The sequence below is a fragment of the Mustela nivalis genome (genome assembly GCF_964662115.1).
Source record: "Mustela nivalis genome assembly, chromosome: 10".
NCBI lineage: Eukaryota > Metazoa > Chordata > Mammalia > Carnivora > Mustelidae > Mustela > Mustela nivalis.
The window spans coordinates 12,938,813-12,957,093 of record NC_139029.1 but is presented as its reverse complement, the minus strand read 5'-3'; the positions used below and the strand labels follow the sequence as shown (position 1 = coordinate 12,957,093).

General features: G+C 54.8%; 1 protein-coding gene across 4 annotated transcripts in view; it reads left to right on the top strand.

The window, feature by feature from the left end:
- CAPZB (capping actin protein of muscle Z-line subunit beta) overlaps positions 1-18,281 on the top strand; it is a 126,448-nt gene that overhangs the window by 74,461 nt on the left and 33,706 nt on the right. For all 4 annotated transcript variants that reach the window (XM_082684488.1, XM_082684487.1, XM_082684486.1 and 1 more), the window contains exons 3-4: positions 12,799-12,920; positions 18,073-18,186. In XM_082684488.1, coding sequence (XP_082540614.1) covers positions 12,799-12,920; positions 18,073-18,186 — 236 coding nt within the window. The remainder of the gene's footprint in view (positions 1-12,798; positions 12,921-18,072; positions 18,187-18,281) is intronic.

The following is an 18,281-nucleotide window of genomic DNA, read 5'->3' as shown; positions in this document are numbered from 1 at the left end:
GGAAAGGTGGCAGGGGACCAGACGGTGGGGGAGGAGGGGGGTGTTCATTCTCAATGAGAGTGTCAAGCTGACTGCGAACTTGCTGGTCACCCCATTGGCTTCCACATTCTTTCCATTCCGGAGACCCAGGGAAAATCGGCCAACGCTCCACAGGCTTTGCAAACCTTTCTCTAATTAAAGGGCCGCCCAGCTGTGTGCACAGCTCCTCTGCTTCACATCTCTGCCCTCCTGTGTTTGTGTTTAAAATTCCATCTTTCCCAAAAAGCTTGCCACTCAGCAAGTCTCCTTGCAAGCCCCCATGTTTGTTTGCCGAAGTCTTTTCCTCCAGTTTCTGTTCTGCCTGTGTACGGAAAGTCCAGGTCTCTTCAGGGTCACTCAGGCAGGTGCGCTATCATTGTCTGTGTTAGCGTTGATGTAGGCCCTGGGAGGTGGCACTGGGAGCTCCGGGCCTCCCAGATGTCACACTCCTGGGTGCCTGAGGGACTAGAGTGTTGCTTTGGTTTCCTTTTGGGCAAAAATGAACAAGAGCTTAGTCCTCCCGTGGTTCTGGTGAGGGGGCAGTACTACTGCAAGATCAGAGAAGTCGTTCCAGAAGAATCCAACTTAGGTCAGGATCAGGTCCAGGTGCAGGAAGCTGGGCGTCCCAAGGTGAAGAAGAAATGGGGTTCTTATCCGCTGGAGTCGGGAGGTATAATTCATCAGAAACACACGAAGATCCCTTCCTTGGCCTTACCTTGCCCAAAGCGGGGAGGGTCTGTCTGGCTTCTGTGTTTTGGGATCCCTGTGGCATCCTGTTCTCACCAGACCCTGGGGAGCAGTGTTTAGGTCACGTTTGGGGAGCTTTCACGGAGGAGGTTTGAACAGTATCTCTGTAGGTTAGGTCCTGCCTCCTGGTGGGTGAGAAACACAAGACAGGAAAGTGAGTTGGAAAGAGAGTGTTTCCCCAGGACCCGGAGAGTCAGAAGGCATTTCCTTCCGGAGAGCTTGGCAGGCACTGGCCCTGGGCGAGGCATGCCTGGGTCACCCTGGAGCACACGTCGGGTTCGGGGAACAGATTCAGAGCACTTGAGAACAGGGCCCAGCCTGCTTTCCCTGGCGTTTTAAGAAGGTCTGGAGTCTGGACGGGGACGTGAGCAGCCTGCCTGTCCTTCAGGGGCTGGGGATTCTGACGCGTGTCTGTCGCCAGTCCCTTAAAAGCCAGTGGCATGCTCTCAGTGACCAGGTCTCCAATGATTGAAGGGCACACCAATGTTGGTATCTGTATCATGGGCCGTGGGAAAGCCTGGACTTCCTTTTAGTGGGAGGCTGAGTGGGTGGGAGATCACTCCTGAAAGAGAGCAGAGGGGTAATGTAGGTTCTGTGTGCAAAGAGAGAAATTTCTGAAGGACCTGGAGTTGGAATTGAGGGGCAGAACCCTTGTGCTCAGAAGCAGTTCCTTAAGTTCTTCTCCCTCGGGCTGTGTCTGGGTCCCGAGGCCCGGCACCGCGGGGGACGGGCTTAGCTCTTAGTCCCCCTCGATTGCCCGTAGCGCCTCGCTCAGTAGATGCTGTGTTTAGTTTCAGAAGGACCGTCACAAACTTCTGATGAGCTCGCAGAACCGTCTCCTGGAGAGGCGGAGAGCTAAGTACATAGACTGTCTTCAGCTCTGAGACTTTGCAGGAACTTAAGGCTGAAATGAACCTTGCTGGTCAAACGTTTAGTCCAGTGGCTTTCAGACATTTCTTAAATCGGTAGAGCCCTCTTTCAAGCTAAGTCTTACACAAAACTTCAACGAAGTAGAGAGTGGTGGGTGGGCCTCCCCTTATCCCTGCCACCCTGAGCCCCCCACCCCCACCAGCATCCTACCAGGCGTCTCCTCTCTGCCTCCGAGAACTGAGAGACACATCTGAGTCAGTTGGCCCATTTTAGAGATGAGGAAACAGGACCATCGAGTGATCTATCCCCATTTCGTTTTAGACCCAGCTCTGACTTCAGGCCAACAGTGCGTCCCTACAATGTGTTATGTTAATTTATTTATTCCGACATGGGAAGCTCTGGGTTGCGAGGGTCACTAGTCCAGGAGCTACTGAACACGAAGTGAAAGGCAACACTGCCGTCGGGAGCCTGATGCCCAGAGCCTCTGCTGACGAACCCAAACTTGTATTCTCTCCTGAAAACCCAAACTGATATTTTTGCATTCGCACTGAAGTTGGAGTTCCCTTGGATATACCTGTGCTCTCCACGTGGGACATTCTCTCTTGATTCACTTCTTTTTCTTTTTTTTAAAAACGTCTTTGTGGACGTTTTTACACATAGTGTAACACTCACCCTTTGAAGGAATGCGTTTCAGTGGTTTTTAGCACGTTCAGAGTTGTGCAGCTGTCTGTACCCTGGGCCATGCTCCCGTGACCTGGGGGGGGCACCCCATCTGCACCTCGGTCCCACAGGCTTCACCGTGATTTGGCACCACACTCGGGCTTCACCTTCTATAACTCAGCTCTGTGTTAGCTCCTCACATGTCTTGCCTGGACCCCCAGCTCTTTCTCTCCTGGGTGCTCTGGGCCCTCCTCTTCGTCTCCATGGCACATAGTATGTGGGTGCATTGTTTGTGCTCTCTCTCCTCCTGGACTTGGAGCTCCTGGAGGGTAGGAACTGTATCTAACCCCCCGTACAGTTAGGTGGGTCTTACCTCTTAAGAGCCAAAGTGGAGAGGAGCTCTTGGTCCTGAAGACCCCCGCCAAGGAAGACACCATCGGTGGCTCCAAAGCAGAGCTGACTTCTCCCCAGGAGAAAGAATTACAGATTTTATATTTTTTATTCCATGGTAGTCATTTTCTTTGGATGACTCAGTGAAATTAAAACAAAACCTGATGAGACCTCCATCCAGTGGAAGGAATCCAGTGGGAAACGTCGTGGCCAGCCAGCCAAAATGGTTTTATGCTAAGAGAAGGGGAAAAAACGCCCTGACTTGTGCATATGCCTCCCAGAACGTGGCCCATCCGTGCCGGCCTCCAGCCCCGCTCAGGCACACACACACGCAAACAGAACAGCACAAACAGTTCCACTCGGAAGGAACCAGCGGCCTCACTGGAACTTTGGTGGACTGTTGGGGCTGTTGATAAGTTTGTGATCCTGAGCTGCCACTGTTTGGGGGAGAATGTGTGGTGGAAAGAGCCAGAATGGTGGTCTGTGACTCAGTGGCTCTGAGCCTCTGCTGCTGCATCGGCCTCCTGGGGTGGGGAACAGCGGCGGGTGGCTCCTCCTGGGGGCGGGGGTGCTGTACAGGGCCTGGCTCGTGGGGCAGGCGGGGGGGGGGGGGGCTCGGCAGGTTGGGGTGGACTTGGTGTTTGGTTCACCTGCCGCACGCACTCTGGAGACCTGTCCCTTGGCCAGGACACACAGATGACTCTCCAGCTGTTTGTCTCCGATTGGCATCGGAGCCCCTTCCTACGTCTCACCAGTGCGGCCCATCTCGCAGCTCCCTTCTCGTTCAGGGAGCACATGCCCTTTGTCAGGGTTCCGCAGCAGAATCTCATTTCCTGGATTTCCGCGCCAGCCCCTTCTTAGCTTTCAGGAAGGCTTGAGCCTGGAGGCTTTGAGACGTGTATTTTCCAAAGCCTGAGGCCTGGCCCCAACCTGAATGCCCAGGGACAAGGGAGCAGGCTGATCCTTCGTTTGCCTTCCGCTGGGACACCTTGCTGCCTTTCCCTCAGGCGGCCGTGAGGAGGGAGGTTCACGGGGACCCAGTCACGCAAAACCCCCCCTTTGCCGGGCACTTGCTCTCTGCCACTGTCCAGCTGGTGATTCTTTTGGCGGAGATGTTTTCGCGCCGCGCTCGCTCTCCAGGCCGAGGGCTCAGGGTCTTTCCCAGGATCACAGGAGGGCCACCGCGTCCTGCGGGGCCACCGTGATGGGCAAGTGAGCACATGTGCAGGGATCTCAGAGGGGTGACTGGTGCGCGGTGAGCCTTCGGAGAACGACTGCCGCTGCCAGGGTCCCAGCCGATGCAGCCAGAAATGAGGCTGGAGGTCCCCTGTCCCGCCCCTGAAATCACAGGGCCTTCGTGAAAAGATTGTATTCTGAACAGGCTGTTTAATGTAGTTTTCACCTGGTCATTTCCCCCAAAAGATCTGAAGTGATTTGAAAGAACACCGCCAATGCAGTGATCCCTTAGCAGTGAAGAGGTCCCGCAGGACAGCCGTGGCTCTGTGTCCGTGCTAGCCTGTGGGGCGCAGGCCGGCACCAGCCCCACGGTCTCTGCACGGTGGTCGCCCACTCCCCCAGGGCTGAGAACTTGAGTCTCCGTCTAACTGGGGGGCTGCAGTGCCATCCCCAGCCCTCACCATCCCTCTTGGGCACGCTCACCCTCAGCCCCAGCCGGCCAGCCCCCGGTCCCACCTCCAGGAGAGGCGTGGAACACTTTGGGAGCCTGCTTCCCCCAGAGTCCGACTTGGACTTCCGAAGATCAGAACTCTGCACGAGGGACCATGTCGGCAGCGCTGGGAGCCCCACCAGTTCTGGGCCCCACCCCTGTCTGGAGGAGAAGGACCCTTGCAAGGCCCGCTACAAGGCCTTGTGGCCTGGAAGAGCATAGGCTGGGGATCCATCTCCTCTCTGAGGCTTGGCTACCTGGAGGCGGCAGGGGTCATTAGGTCCCCGGGGGGAAGAGCAGCAGCCTGGGTCGGGATGGACCGTGTAGGGTGTAGGACGTGGGGGCCCAGGCTGCAGGCACTTCTCCACACCGAGGCTACTGAGACTTCTGTCTGGTGACTTTGTGGCCTCCGGCTTCGTGAAGGTGTTTGTGTATTGTGCTCTGTTCCTCAGGGACAGGGCCTTAATTAAGAGGAGCAGGCGGGTTAGAAGGACCCTGACTTCTCTTGACTTCCCTCCACCAGGGGAGGAGTCGTGCCCCCGGCCAGGGAACAGTTAATTTAATTAGGCTCCAAGTGCTGGTTCATCCTCTTCAGGGAAGCGTAGGGTTACATGCGGACAACAGGAGCCTTGTGTGCCTGCCTGTGGTTGACTCACAGATAGCGATTTTAATTTTTCCTTTCAATTTGCCTTCTCTTTGTTTTGCCCCTTCCTGACCCTTGCTTTAGAAAACTTCTGGCCTCCTATTCCAGGCTGTGAGCTTCTAGAAGGCAGAGCTTTGGAGGCTGGAGCATGAATGGCTGAAACCCAGCCCAGGAAATTCGCCTTTATTATTTATCTGTGGGGTGGTTTGGGGCACCTGCCTGAGAAAAGGAAGCTGGCAGGGACTTGTTTCTTGAGAAAGTTCTTTGTTGTTTGTGGCATGTGAAAAATTTGTTTCTAAGTAGAATAAAATATTTGTTGATCAAAAATGATTTCCTGGGTGGGCGCCTGGGTGGCTCAGTGGGTTAAGGCCTCTGCCTTCGGCTCCCGTCATGATCCCAGGGTCCTGGGATCGAGCCCCGCATCGGGGGGGGGGTCTCTGCTCAGCAGGGAGCCTGCTTCCCCCTCTCTCTCTGCCTGCCTCTCTGCCTACTTGTGATCTCTGTCTGTCAAATAAATTTAAAAAAAAAAAAAAAAAAGATTTCCTGGTGTTTGCCCTGCTGGGCAGCTTCATTTAGGCCCTGAGGACTGTGCCACTAGCTACCAGTTGTGTGCCTGTTGTGAGCAGGTGCTTGGTCTGCTGCACCAGCCTCCTGGCCCTGAGGTGCACCTGGGTCATTGCGTTGTCATGTTTCCCAAATAGGGAAATTGCTGCTTCCATTCACACGTCCTTCGAATGCTATTCTCGTTAATCCCGCATCTTAACAATTTACAGATATCTAACGAAGGATACAGTCTGTGCTTTCATTTGAAGAATAGCATTCTTAGAGTCAAGGGCTAGCTTAATTGGAAGAGGGCTGGATCTGAAAGGTGCGGGCAGGACAGCGCCCCCACCTGTGTGTGTGTGTGTGTGTGTGTGTGTGTGGTTGGGAATGGAGGACTGAAGTACACAGTGCCTGTCTCTCCTCTTGCTTGGCGCTGGGCTGCAGGCACAGGGTCCCTGCTGAGGTCCAGGCGTGGCTGGAGGGCTCTGGGTGGGCAGAGGGCCCCACAGCACAGAACCATTGCTGGTTCTGTGCCCTGTCGGTGTCCAGTGGCCGGAGCATGCTTTCGGCTGTGTGTGCCTGCCTTGCCCGCCACTGTTCTTGGCCCCTAGCATCTCCCTGGCATGGGTACCTGGCATGCACCGAGCAAAATGAATCTCTTGGAGGCGGGTACCGTCACGGCATTTCCGAGGTTAAGGAAGGGTACACTCAGCCAGGAAGTGGCAAACCAGGGATTTGAACTCGTGTTTGATTTCAAGGTTGGTGTTTTCCAGAATGCCACACACTAGATTGTTTCTTACACCAGAATGTGTGTCGCTACAAACGCCCTCTCTGGTCTTACATTTCATTTTTATGTTTGTTTATTTTCATTAAGGAAAAAAGGGGAAAGTTTGTAGCCTTAGAAAAAATAAAACAAACCCACCTGTAAGCAGAGACCTCTGCTGGCCGCCGGGAGCTCCTGTGTCCTGACACTTAGCCACCAGGGAGCCTGCGCTTCCAGGGCTGGGAAGAGGGTGCGGGGCCAGCAAGGCCTCCCCCAGCCGCGATTTCACCAGCATTACTCAGCCAAGTGTGCGACCCAGCGAGCAGGGTCTGGTTTTGATTCTTATCTCTCTGGTGGCGGGCTCCCAGCCAGCGGGCAGATCAAACGACGAAATGTGTTCATTTGGCTTTTTTTTTTTTTTTTTTTGAAATCGAGGCACAAGGGTGCACTTCTTAAGGATAGGGGTGCCGTGGATTGGATTATCCATGCAGTTGAGCTGGTCTGGCTTTTGTGTTTTTTTAAGGGGTTCATCTCAAGTTTCTTTTTCTGGTTGAACAGTTGTTTTCAACATTAATAACTAATGGAGAAGGGGAAGAGGCAAAGTAGAACCACGTGGCGGCACAGGCACGAACCTCACTTGCGGCCGGAAGCTTCTGATTTGTATCTCTTTTCATGTGATCTGCTGTTGGGTTAGATAGTAGAAAAAGCCTTCAGTTTGGGGCAGCAGCAAGAGTGGATGTGATTTTTTTCATAACCGAACTGTTCTGTATCTCGCATATCCTGTCTCAGCTCTCTGGCAAGTAGTTCTGTGACTTCGGGCACGTTCTTTCTCCAAGGCCCAGCTTACCCTTCTTTAAAATAAGGGTTCTCGGGGCTCCTGGGTGGCTCAGCGGTTAAGCAGCTGCCTTTGGCCCACGTCAGGATTCCAGAGTGCTAAGATCGAGCCCTGCATCAGGCTCCTGGCTCAGTGGGAAATCTGCTTCTCCCTCTGCCCCTGGCCCTGCTTGTGCTCTCGCGTGCGCGCGCTCGCTTTCTCTCTCTCTCTCTCAAATGATAAAATGTTCAAAAAGTAAAAAAAATAAGGATTCTCTAACTGTTCGACATCAAGGGGTATTTTGAAGATTAAAGGAGGAGTTACAGGGAGAGGCTGTGGTACGGTGCCTGGCATGCACTCCCAGGGGCAGGCTGTGGCGTCCTGCTCATCCTTGTGCTCATTATTATGAGAGGATCACCCGTGTCTGGGGCTCAGGACATCCCTCCTGGGGTTTTTCCCTCCCTGTCCCAGTTCACTTTGTTCCCCTTCCGCTCCGCATTCCCGCCCCCCCCCCCGCCCCCACCACACACCAGGGAGCCAGGTGGTGGTGTAGGGGGCATGGCGCTCCCTGCTCCCTGGGGTGTGGCCTCAGGGGAGTTCCGGGCAGTGGAGAAATGAACCCGTGGAGCCCTGAACCCCACCCCACTAGGATGGTGCTCAGGCCAGTGAAATGTTTACAGTTCCAAGTCACTTAGAATTAAGTTCAAGTTCCCCCAACAGCCTGGACTGATCTGACAGCTTTGGTGTTACCCGAACATTCCTCACAAAGGCTGTTAAGCGGTTCACATGGGCAGTTTGGACAGAAACCATCCTGCCCTCGGGTGTCGGGACCAACCACATGTTCTCACTCCGAGGCAGCGGAGCCGATGACACGAGCTCCCCGCGGTGAACTCTTGGCTTTGTTTGGACCCGTCCTTTCATTTAAATTGCCCTGCAAACTCCTGATCCTGGAGACTTCATGGGATTTCTTCCACTGTCCTAAGCACTTGACAGGACTGAGTGGGGGGTAGCCTTGGGGCTTGAGTCTGGAGAGTGCTGGTAACTAATGGACGGCAGAGATAAACGGCCTTTCTTCGGAGTTTACGGTAGGACCTCCAAGCAGTCAGCAGACCCGCTGGAGCCCCCACCACCCCCTGCGTGTCGCTGGGCTGGGTCGAGGGACGGGGCTCTGCCTCTCTAGGCTCAGAGTCAGCACTCAGACTCCAAGAACAGTGAGTAGCCAGGGAGGAGGAAAGTGATAGCTGATGGCAGGATTAGAACGGCCCTCCCCAAAGCGTTTGGGCTTCCATTGACATCTGCGTTACTACAGGAATTCCAAAGAATATGGCATCTTGGTCAAGAAGTCAGAGTTTGGGCTGGGTTCTGAAGGGTCCTTGATTTGAGAGAAGAATGGGTTTGGGTTGCCGGATTTAGCAAATGAAAACATACGGCACGTAGTTCAGAATCGCCGTGTGTCTGAAGTTAAAGTTGAACTGCCCAGTGGTGTATTTTCTCCCGCAAACCTATAAGGGAGGATATTTTTAGGCAGAAGAACACATGTGCTTACTGGCATGTGCAGAGAGCTGCAAACAGGGCAGGGTGGGGGTGGGAGGCTGCGGGGGGCGGTGGGGGGGGATGGTGTGGGAGTAAGTCAGGTTGGCGGGTGGCGTGCCAGATCGTGACTGACGCACACTTGGGCAGCTGCTCTGGTACAAATCTGGGCACGCCGTGTCATCTCCACTTCTCGGTCCCCGTGACGACAGCAAGAGGATTCTTCCAGAACACTTGATCTCTGATCAAAGACACGGGACTGCTGGAAGGGAGTGGCATACAAAAATATGGTCCAACTTGAAAGTTAATCCAAAAGCCAAAAATTGTACTTGCTTGGGTGAAGAACCGGCCGGCCGTAGCATGTCACAGATGCTCCTCACAGAAGGACACGTCCCCCCGCGCCCCAGGAGTTCCCCGTGGTTGTCTGTGCGCTGCTGTAATTTTGTGGTGACAGTGCAGATGCGTGTTCTTCTGGGGTTGGTTAGTACCTGTGGACGTTGAACGCCCAGTCACAGATCTTCAGGGGTGGTGGGATAGGGGAGCTCAGAAGCTCACGCAGATGCTCTCCTCGGGCCTGCTGCTGTTGCCCCAAACCGGGCAGCAGTGGGGTGGAGGTCAGCTTTGCCCAGACCTCGTGGGATCGAGAAGTTTCGTGACCGAACAGGAAAGGTAGGCTGGGGAGGGAGCAGGAGCGGCCGCTGGGGACACCCGGCACCGCAGACCCACCCGCTGCACCCCTGCCTTAGCTCTGTACTTTGAAGACCTTGAGTTACAGTGTGGGAGGAGTGGAGTCTCATCCGGTGCTTTACACTGACCTTGAAAGTTACCCTGATCTGCTTGGACGGCGGGGAGGGCTGGATCCCATTTTCTAGACCAGTGGCTGCCACATTTTTTTATTTCACAGGCCAGAAACTTTCTTCTTTTTTTTTTTTTAAGGCGGGGTGGGGGGAGTAGAGAAAGAAAACAAAAGAAGAATAGGGCATGGGGTCGCCAGCTTTTAAAACAGAAATCAAAACCTCTCATTTCATAACATTAAAGGCATCTTAATACCCTGCCCCCAAAAAGGTATTCTCCAAATAAAGGATGAATACATTTAACTGTATGAAGGATTTTATATCATTTTGTTTATAATCTTTCTTTACCTGCGGTATTTTCACAGAGCAGTGACGTCCATGTCACAGACCAACAGCAGCTGGTCTCCAGCGACGCTCATTCACTGTGTTGGGCACGCGAGCCACCAGCGCGGAGGCTGGAGCCCAGTCGCTCAGTTCCCAGTCTCGCCCCCGTTGCTGTGCTGCCCGGGTAGTGATAAGAGCACAGGGCTTGAGTTACAATGCCAGCTCTCTCGGCTGAGGGCTTCTGCACCACGTCACAACGCATACATGAGAAACCACAAGTGAAGTTGGTCGCTGGTATCCTTCTAAGTTCAGTTTTTGACGACCAGTTCTTCTGATAAATGTCCTTACTGTACACCAGCTCACAGACTTGAAAACAAAGCAGACTGGTGTTTGGGAGGCTCGGTCCCGGGCCTGGACGCGGCGCACTCTGTGTGGCGCGCTCCCTGGAACGTGGGCCCCAGCGATGCTGCCAGGCCCCGCCCCCGCCTCCAGCAAAATCTCCGTTCTGGGGAAGGGGATGTGAGATAGCAAATAAATTTAAAACCCTCTTCAGTCCATATAAGTGCCAGGAAGAAATTATTGAAATACTTCTAATTCGTGGGTTAACCTTTTGGGCAGTGGCGCGGGCTAGCCTGCTTTGTACCAAATCCCATTAGCTCACAAGCTTTCCTGGGTCAGGCGGTGGAGCTGCAGAGCAGCAGGACAGACAGCTGGGCCCAAGCAGAGCATTTCAGAACTGGATTCTAAAAGGTCCATTTGTATCCAAGGCCTGGAGCGGTGTGTTGAACTCAAATGGGACCCAGACTGATGTTGCCATCGGAGAATCACAGACAGCGCATGACACGGAGTACAGAGGAAGGAGAGTGGGCCCCTCGGTGTCTGTTACTAGCTTGTGTGTATATCCCCCCCACCTCGCCTCCACCACACCCTGGGCTAGGCGCCGAACTGAACGCCGGATGCGTGGTCTCATTTGATTGCCCCAAATCACAGTGAGTGGGGTTTGTTCTCCCTACTTGACAGATAGGGAAATTAAGCCGATAGTGCCAGGGCCCCAGCTGGTTAGAGCAGGGTTCTAGGCAGGAGTCAGGGCCCAGCAGGTAAGCTAAGGCAGCAGCCCAAGAGAACAAACGGTGCTTCCGGAGAGGGCTGGTCTGGCGGGCTGGCATTGAGGGGCTGGGGCCATTTCACTGGGGCCTGCGCAGGAAAGCAGGCCTGCTTCCAAATCCCAGCCGCCCTGGGCCTGGAGCTGTTTGAGTCCTCTTCTTGGCCGGGACTTTCTTCCAGGCTCTGTGGCCATCAGTTGCTGAGTGGGGAGAGTCTTTGCCGCCACAGTGTGCCTTCGGCAGTCACTATCCTTCCTCTTCGTGACTGTGTTAAATCAGAGTTCGAGTGTCTACTGCTTGCTTCTTGTGTGGGCCTGGGGCAGCTCAATAACTCTGGGCCTCCGCTGTCTGCGGTCTGCAAAATGGGCATAATACACGCGCACTTCACACAGTGAGAGTGAACTCTGGCCCAGCTTAGTGCATGGTACACAGCAGACACTTGGAAAATGGTGGTGGGGGTGTGGGGGTTGACGTGCTCATCACCAAAACTCACTTTGAAATCGCCCTGTTTGGGGGCGCCCGGCTGGCTCCGTCAGTGGTGCACGCAGTTCTTGATGCTGGGTAGGTTCGAGCCCCATGTTTGCTGTAGAGATGATTTAAAAATAAAATTTCAAAAGGAAAAAATAGCCGTGTGTGTGTGTGTGTGTGTGTGTGTGTGTGTGTGTTCAAGGCGAGGAGATGCAGGCGGGCATCGCAGGTTGTGTGCGGGATTTAGTGGGTGCACATTCCTTGCAGGGCTGGAGGACCCGCACCCGCCTGTGTAGAGGGAACCGGTTGTCTCATGGAGGCCAGAGCTCAGGTGAGCCAAGGTCTCCATCCTCCAGTCATGTTGGTTGGGTCCTGGCGAGCTGTTCTGAAGTATCTTGGGGCTCAGCAGAGGGTCCTGGGGAAGCCCACAGACACCAGGTGGTCTAGGACGTGGCTGTCCCCTGCCCTGCCTTTCTGGAACTGCTGTAGCAGTCCGCCGCCTGCTGCCAGGCTCTTCTGGGTATCTTTGCCATATGATCTAACTTTTCCATTCGGAAGGGCTGTTGGTGCAGTTGGCAGCCACTGGCCTGGTAAACGATATGGTGGGGCCTCCATAAACCTGGAGCCGTGAAGCGAGTAAGTCAGCACATTGAAAATACAGCATGGAAGTGACTCAAGCCCAAAGGAATCCATTTCTGAAAGTGCTGCCGTCCCTTCCTGGAATATTTTGGTGGAAATGGATGTTTGAATTGGGAGGAAGAGGCCGGCAGCCCGGTTACTGGTGGAGCCCTGGGTCCCGTTGGGCAGGATTTGCCCTGGGAGTCAGCCCTGCCTGGCCTAGGCCCCGGGGCCACCCTCCTCCTCGGTGACGTGGCTCCACGTGGGTCCACCTGAGACAAGCCAGCCGGAGCTCGGCGCGGGGCCAGGCCAGTGTGCAGCTACCTTTGAGGCAGGTAAGGGCAACTGTGTGAGCCGGCCTGGTAGTGCTTGGCCAGGGGCCTGGAAACTGTTGGAAACTCCACCCAGCATGGGAGCCCTTGGGAGTTCTCGAGCACGGACGGGTTATTCTCCGAGTTCTTTGGATTCCTGGTATTTCATATGTTTACCTTCTTCTCAGGACTTGAGCTTGCACTTTGCCCACCAGAGACCAATACCAGGCACAAACACTCTTAACCATACCAGACCACCCTGGCGACCAGGTAATTAGAGCTGCACGCAGGTTTGGAAGGCAGGCTGTGTTGGGAATCCTGCTCCACTGTAATTCAAGAACAGATTTCTTTATGGAAGGACACAGTTGGTGTCAGACACATGTGGAAAAGAACAGAACAGGCCCATGACTCTGGCAGAGGACCAGGGGCCAGATGTTCAATGTGCTGACCGTGATGTGGTCACAGTTGCCATTAGCCAACTTGGGTTGGACGTGTTGTTCTAACCCCGGTTCTGCCTTTTCCTTTCTTTCCGCCAGGTCCCCAGTCTGTGCGAAGATCTCCTGTCTTCTGTTGACCAGCCCCTGAAAATCGCCAGAGACAAGGTGGTGGGAAAGGATTACCTTTTGTGTGACTACAACAGAGATGGGGACTCCTACAGGTGAGCACCCATCAGCCCTCGTCCTCTCTGGCTTTCTGCCCTTCCTCCTGTCTGTCCTTCCATCCAGTCAACCTCTGTCTGTGGAGGGCCTCCTGTCAACATTGGAGACTCAGCAAGGAACAGAGGGCCCCAGCCCTGGCAGAGCTTCTGGACTGACAGGAGAAGGCCCTTGTCATGGCACAGAAGTTGCACAAAGTCGTGGTGAGGTCACGAGGTACAGGGTGTACCCTGTGGGGATCTGGAGCACGAGGATGACCTGTGTGGGCGAGGGACGTTGAATGAAGCTTTGTCCAACAAATACGCGACTCCTTTCTCTTCCTGTCGCCGTGCCGAGGGCTGTAGATGACAAGGCTGCCATTTGTCCCCACACTGGGCGGTCCCTGCGCTAGACCAGGACATGCTCCTCGCGGCTGCTGGCCATGTGTTTTGTTTGAGGCCTCCAGGGCCAGGCTTGTTTGGAACTGGAGGAGAGCATGGAAGAGGCTGGGGAAACTCCTGGAAAGTTTGCTGAAGGAGGTGGTGTGCGAACTAGGTGTTTAAGGGTGTCTAGGCATTCTTCCTGTTAAAAAAGATCAGGAATCCTTAAACCCTCCAGCATTTCTGTGATGGATGGTTGAGGTCAGTGCCTTGGAGAATGGCAGAGAAATGCAGTCTGCTTTAGGTTTTTAATTTAGAGGCCATAGAACCCAGGCTGGGTCTTAAAGGTCCAGCTTAACGTTCTTCTGGGGGAGCAGGCAGAGTCAGCCGATGTCAGCTCCAAACCAGCACTTCCCCCTCCCTGAGGCATTGAGGCCTTTGACAAGTTCCTTGTTGTTTCTGGTCTTTGGCTTCCTCCAAATCATCCGGAAACGAGAGCATTTGTTCCTCCAGCAGAACGTGCGGTACCCTCTGTCAGCCTGTACCGTGTGTGCGGGCTCTAGTCTCAGTCCCTCTTCTGTGGAGCTGCAATCCCAGTGAGGAGGCCAGCTCGCCAGCAAAAGCGGAAGTGGTAGAGCATGGGGAAAGTGAGTCAGGAAAATAAAAAAGGAAAAGGGGAAGGAGAGGCGGGGTGGGAAGTCAGGGAGGCGCCCGTGTTAGCGGGGACGGGGACGCTTGAAACGGACTGGAAGATGAGGAAGTCAGGTCATGCTCGGTATGGGAGGAGAGCCTCCAGGTGTAAAGTCCCGGTTGGGCTCGAGCTTGGCAGGAAGGCCGGAGCAGGCGGTGAGGCCAGAGGGCACAGCACGGAGTCACCGGGCTCACGAGAGTTGATAGACTCCACGTGCCGAAGGGCACAGAGCGTGGTGTGAATTACAGAGATTTTAGTAGTGCTGACTTCTCGGAGAGACCAGACAGAGGTTTTGTGATCGTGTCCCCGTGCCAGCTTCAAATGGAAGTTAGATCAAGAGTAGATTGAGGCCTAGTGCAGACCAGAGACCGAGGGGCGATGGTGAGCCTTCATCGGACTTGAGGTCTGTTCTGAGAGCAGTGCCGGCGGCAGGCGCCCATGGATGGAGGGAACGGTGGGGGGCGACTGCAAGGCTTCTGGCCTGAGCAGCTAGAACGGAGGGCCCTCTGTGGGTTGAGGTGAGGAAGACTCTGTGAGGAGCTGGTCTGGGGACATTGTAAGCCTGAGATGTCCAGTGGGCTGCGGAGAGCCCCAAGCTCCAGGAGTGGGGGCAGGATGAGGTGGACGCGTGGCTCCCCCACCTGTCCCAGAGGTGCTGAGGCAGCCCTGGGCTAGATCAGGTTCCCCCGGAAGGGCCAGTCACTGTGGGTCGTGGGCATAGCGCCAGGTCCAGTCCCCGCTAGACAGAAGTCTGGTGGCCCTAAGTGGTCTGACAGACCAGGCGACATAGCAATGAGGGACAGCTGGCCCGTCCAGCCCTGGGGTTCAGAGGCAACTTCCCAGGGGGGCGATCGTTGATCTGAGTCTTGCTCCCCCAACGTCATCACTGTATTTCTGGCTTGCTTGTTCTGAAAACTCCGGCTCGCTGTGGATGGCAGCTGTCCCCAGCAGCCCGTGGACGTCTGCAGTCATTTCCAGAGCCGGCGTCCACGCCTCACCAGGCTTCCCGGGACTCAGTGCCTGCAGCCCTGCGGGTTGCCCCACCGACTGACTCCCGCATTCCTGGGGCCCCGCCAAGGGGTCTGGGGGAACCTCAGTCTAAGAGGGGTCCCAGGTGTCAGGGCACAGGACTGTTCTTTCCTTTTTCTCTTTTCAGTCTAAAACTTCAAGGTCTTCTGATTCTCTCCACACACTTCCATCCTAACTGTGCTTGATCGTTTGCTTAAATAAGATCCGTATGGCGTGACCATTGCCAGCAGCACTGTTTGAAACCTGTTAGCTCAAACAAAAAGCATTCTCTGAGGGAAATGAAAGGCCTGACTTTTGAAATCTTAACCGTTCCTGTCCATCTGTCTTTTTTCAAACGGCCTCCATTTAAGCTCTTAAATGTGTTCCGAGTGCCCCTTCCACTAAGAATATTCTGGGTAATGTTATGATTTTTTCCCCCAGCTACAATTACCCCGGCTCCAGGACTAACGGCTTCAAATGCTGTCGTCTGTGAGCCGGGAGAAATGTGAGTTACAGGCTTCTTGAAAATTCCAGGCCCCCAGTCTGCAGAAGAGAGATGGGCTTTTGTGTCTAATCAGGTCTCCTCTAAATGAAAGCCAGTTGGAGAGGGTCTTCTAGGCCCTCAGGAAGGCGAAGGCTGTGTAGCCGGGGGAACGAAGGTCAGACCTGGGGGAGTGGCGAGAAGTCCTGAGCGGGGCACATGGGGGAGGGAGGCCTCTGGCAAGTGCGGGTCCCAAGCCTAGTGTACGAATGAATCCGTAGTGTGGGGGACCGCACCCTGCCGCTGATTTGTCTCGGGGTTGTTGTTGTTAAGTGCTTCGGTGTCCCTCAGAAAAATCAGGCTCCTTCTCTGCTGGTTCGGAGGACCCTTGGCACAGTCCCCTAGGGTCCCCGTTCCCACCTGGGCTTTGGCCCATCACCGCTGCTCACTGCCCAGGAGCTCTCCGGTTGGCACTGGGGGGGGGGGGGGGAGGACAGCACAGGCGCCTTCCCCACGCGCCCTCACAGCCTAGGGAGCGGGCGGGCTGCGGCGGCTGTCAGATTCCACGTTCATATGCGAGAGTTGGGGCTGGCGGGGCTTCTGGGGTGGGGTGGGGGGGACGGTGCGAGGGCATCTTCCCGCTTTTAACAGCTTTCTCTAATGAGCGCGTTGTGAAGTGCCAGGCTCTGTTGTGCGGAGCGAGCACTGGCCATCAGGACAGGAAAGACTGGCCCTCTGAGAAACTCCGCTCCAGGATCGGTTGTCTGCATCAATTCGGATACAGTAGAGTTAAAAATATAGCTCCTTGGCTGCGCTAGACACATCCCAGTTATTCAGTGGCCTTCTGAAGCTCGTGACTGCCATTTTGGACCAGCTGATATAGAACATTTCTGTCCTGGAGGAAAGTTCTCCAAGGCAGCACAGTTTAGGGGGTTGCTGGAAGATGGGTTCTAACAAGAAGAGACACGTCAGGCCTGCTCTGGAAGCGAGAGGCCCCTCAGTGAGGATGTGAGGGTGCCCAGTGTTGGCTTCACACCTGCCCCCTAAGCCGGATGGATCCTGGCTTACCCGACCTCCCTTCCCCATGCCATGTGCCCAGTCCCGGGTGATCAGAACTGGCCGCTGGTCATGGGGCAGAAAGGGCATCGTACCTCGTTCTTGTCAAGTCTCTGTACCAAGTGAGGAGAATGGCGAGGTGGAGTGGCGGCTGGGAAAGAGGGTTTCCAGAGGCTCCTTGTGCCTCACAGTAGCCGGGGCTGCTGCTGTCTGGAGCCCCTTTTGGGAAGCAGGCACAGTGACTCTTTCCCAGCAGCCGAGAGAGCTGGGACCTCTGTGTGGAGGCAGCCCTGGAGAGCGGCCACCCAGCTTGCTCTGGTTCCATACTTGGGAGAAGAATGATGGTTGTGCGTGGAATTCTTTAAAACGGGGTTCTGAGGGTGGTGGTCCCCTTTTTCCATAGCATCAATTCCAAATTGAAAGGTATTGTTTGAGCCTTCCATGAGGTCGAGGTTGCTTGTCAGAGGGATGGGAAAGGCCTGATGCCGAGGAGTGGAAGGACTTTGTCCATGGCTCATGGCTTTCCCACCGCCCTCCATTCCTCTCAGCTTTTCCTTCTCGTTCTTTCTCTGAACTCCACCTGCTGGAATTAACAAGTAGGTACTTCCCCTAGAACCGCCTTTCCAGTACCCTCTGTCATTAAATGCTTTCCTGATGTGGCAAAATATATTTTTTTTAATGCAGCAAGTTTTGGGGCTGGAAAATGAGAGGCTGGTTCTCATTACTTGGCAGTCTTTCTTTTTTCTTTCTTTTTAAAAGATTTTATTTGTTTATTGATAGAGAGTGTGTGCACAGGCACACAAGTGGGAGGAGGGGCAGAGGGAGAGAGAGAGTGTCGAGCAGACACTCTACTGAGTGCAGAACCCGAGACCGGGCTTGATCTCGCAACCCTGAGATCATGACCTGAGCCAAAACCAAGACTTGGACACCCAATGGATTGAGTTTTTAGCAGGCTGTGTATTTATTCGTCCATGGTTTCAGATGGGCAGGCTCTCCCGTTCCCCTGGAGAATAGGACCCGTTAGGCTTTCTCACGTGTCCTCAGCAGGACCCGCCTGCCTCTACGACCAGCCGCTCTCTTAGTCCTTACCTGCACAGGGAGGTCTCCGGAGTCCGCATTTGTCTAGCACTGCCTACAGGTCAGGGAGGCGCAGGGGTATCAGGGAAGCTGTCTGCCCCATTGTTGACAGCACACGCCCGGCTCTGGTCTGGGCACCCAGGACCTTTTCTCTTTTGCTCCTGACAGCGGCCCTGTGGGTAGCAAATGGTAGCCTTATTGAACACGCTCGGGGAGGCAGGCTCAAAGAAGTCAAGACACTTGCCGGAAGTCCACAGCTGGTGAGCGGCGGCACTCAAGGTCCATGCCCAGTTTTGTCTGCCCCCAGCCCTGGCTGGGCAAACCTCAAGGAAGCCGTTGTTTATTGCAGGCCCTGGAAACCTCTTTGCTGTGGGTAGTGGCTTTGCCTCTGAAGTGTCGGACAGCCGGGGCTCGGCGCACAGCTCACAGGCCGTGTCCCCTGCAGTGACCGGTGTTATTTCCTTCTCCTTCCTCCCCTCCAGGTCACCGTGGAGTAACAAGTACGACCCTCCTTTGGAAGATGGGGCCATGCCTTCCGCTCGGCTGAGGAAGCTGGAGGTGGAAGCCAACAACGCCTTCGACCAGTACCGAGACCTGTGAGTGACTTCCTCCCTTCCCGTGCCCGTGGTTCTGGTTAGTGCATCACAAAGGAAAGCGTGTGCAGGCGCAGCAGCCTTCCTCGAACCCGTGA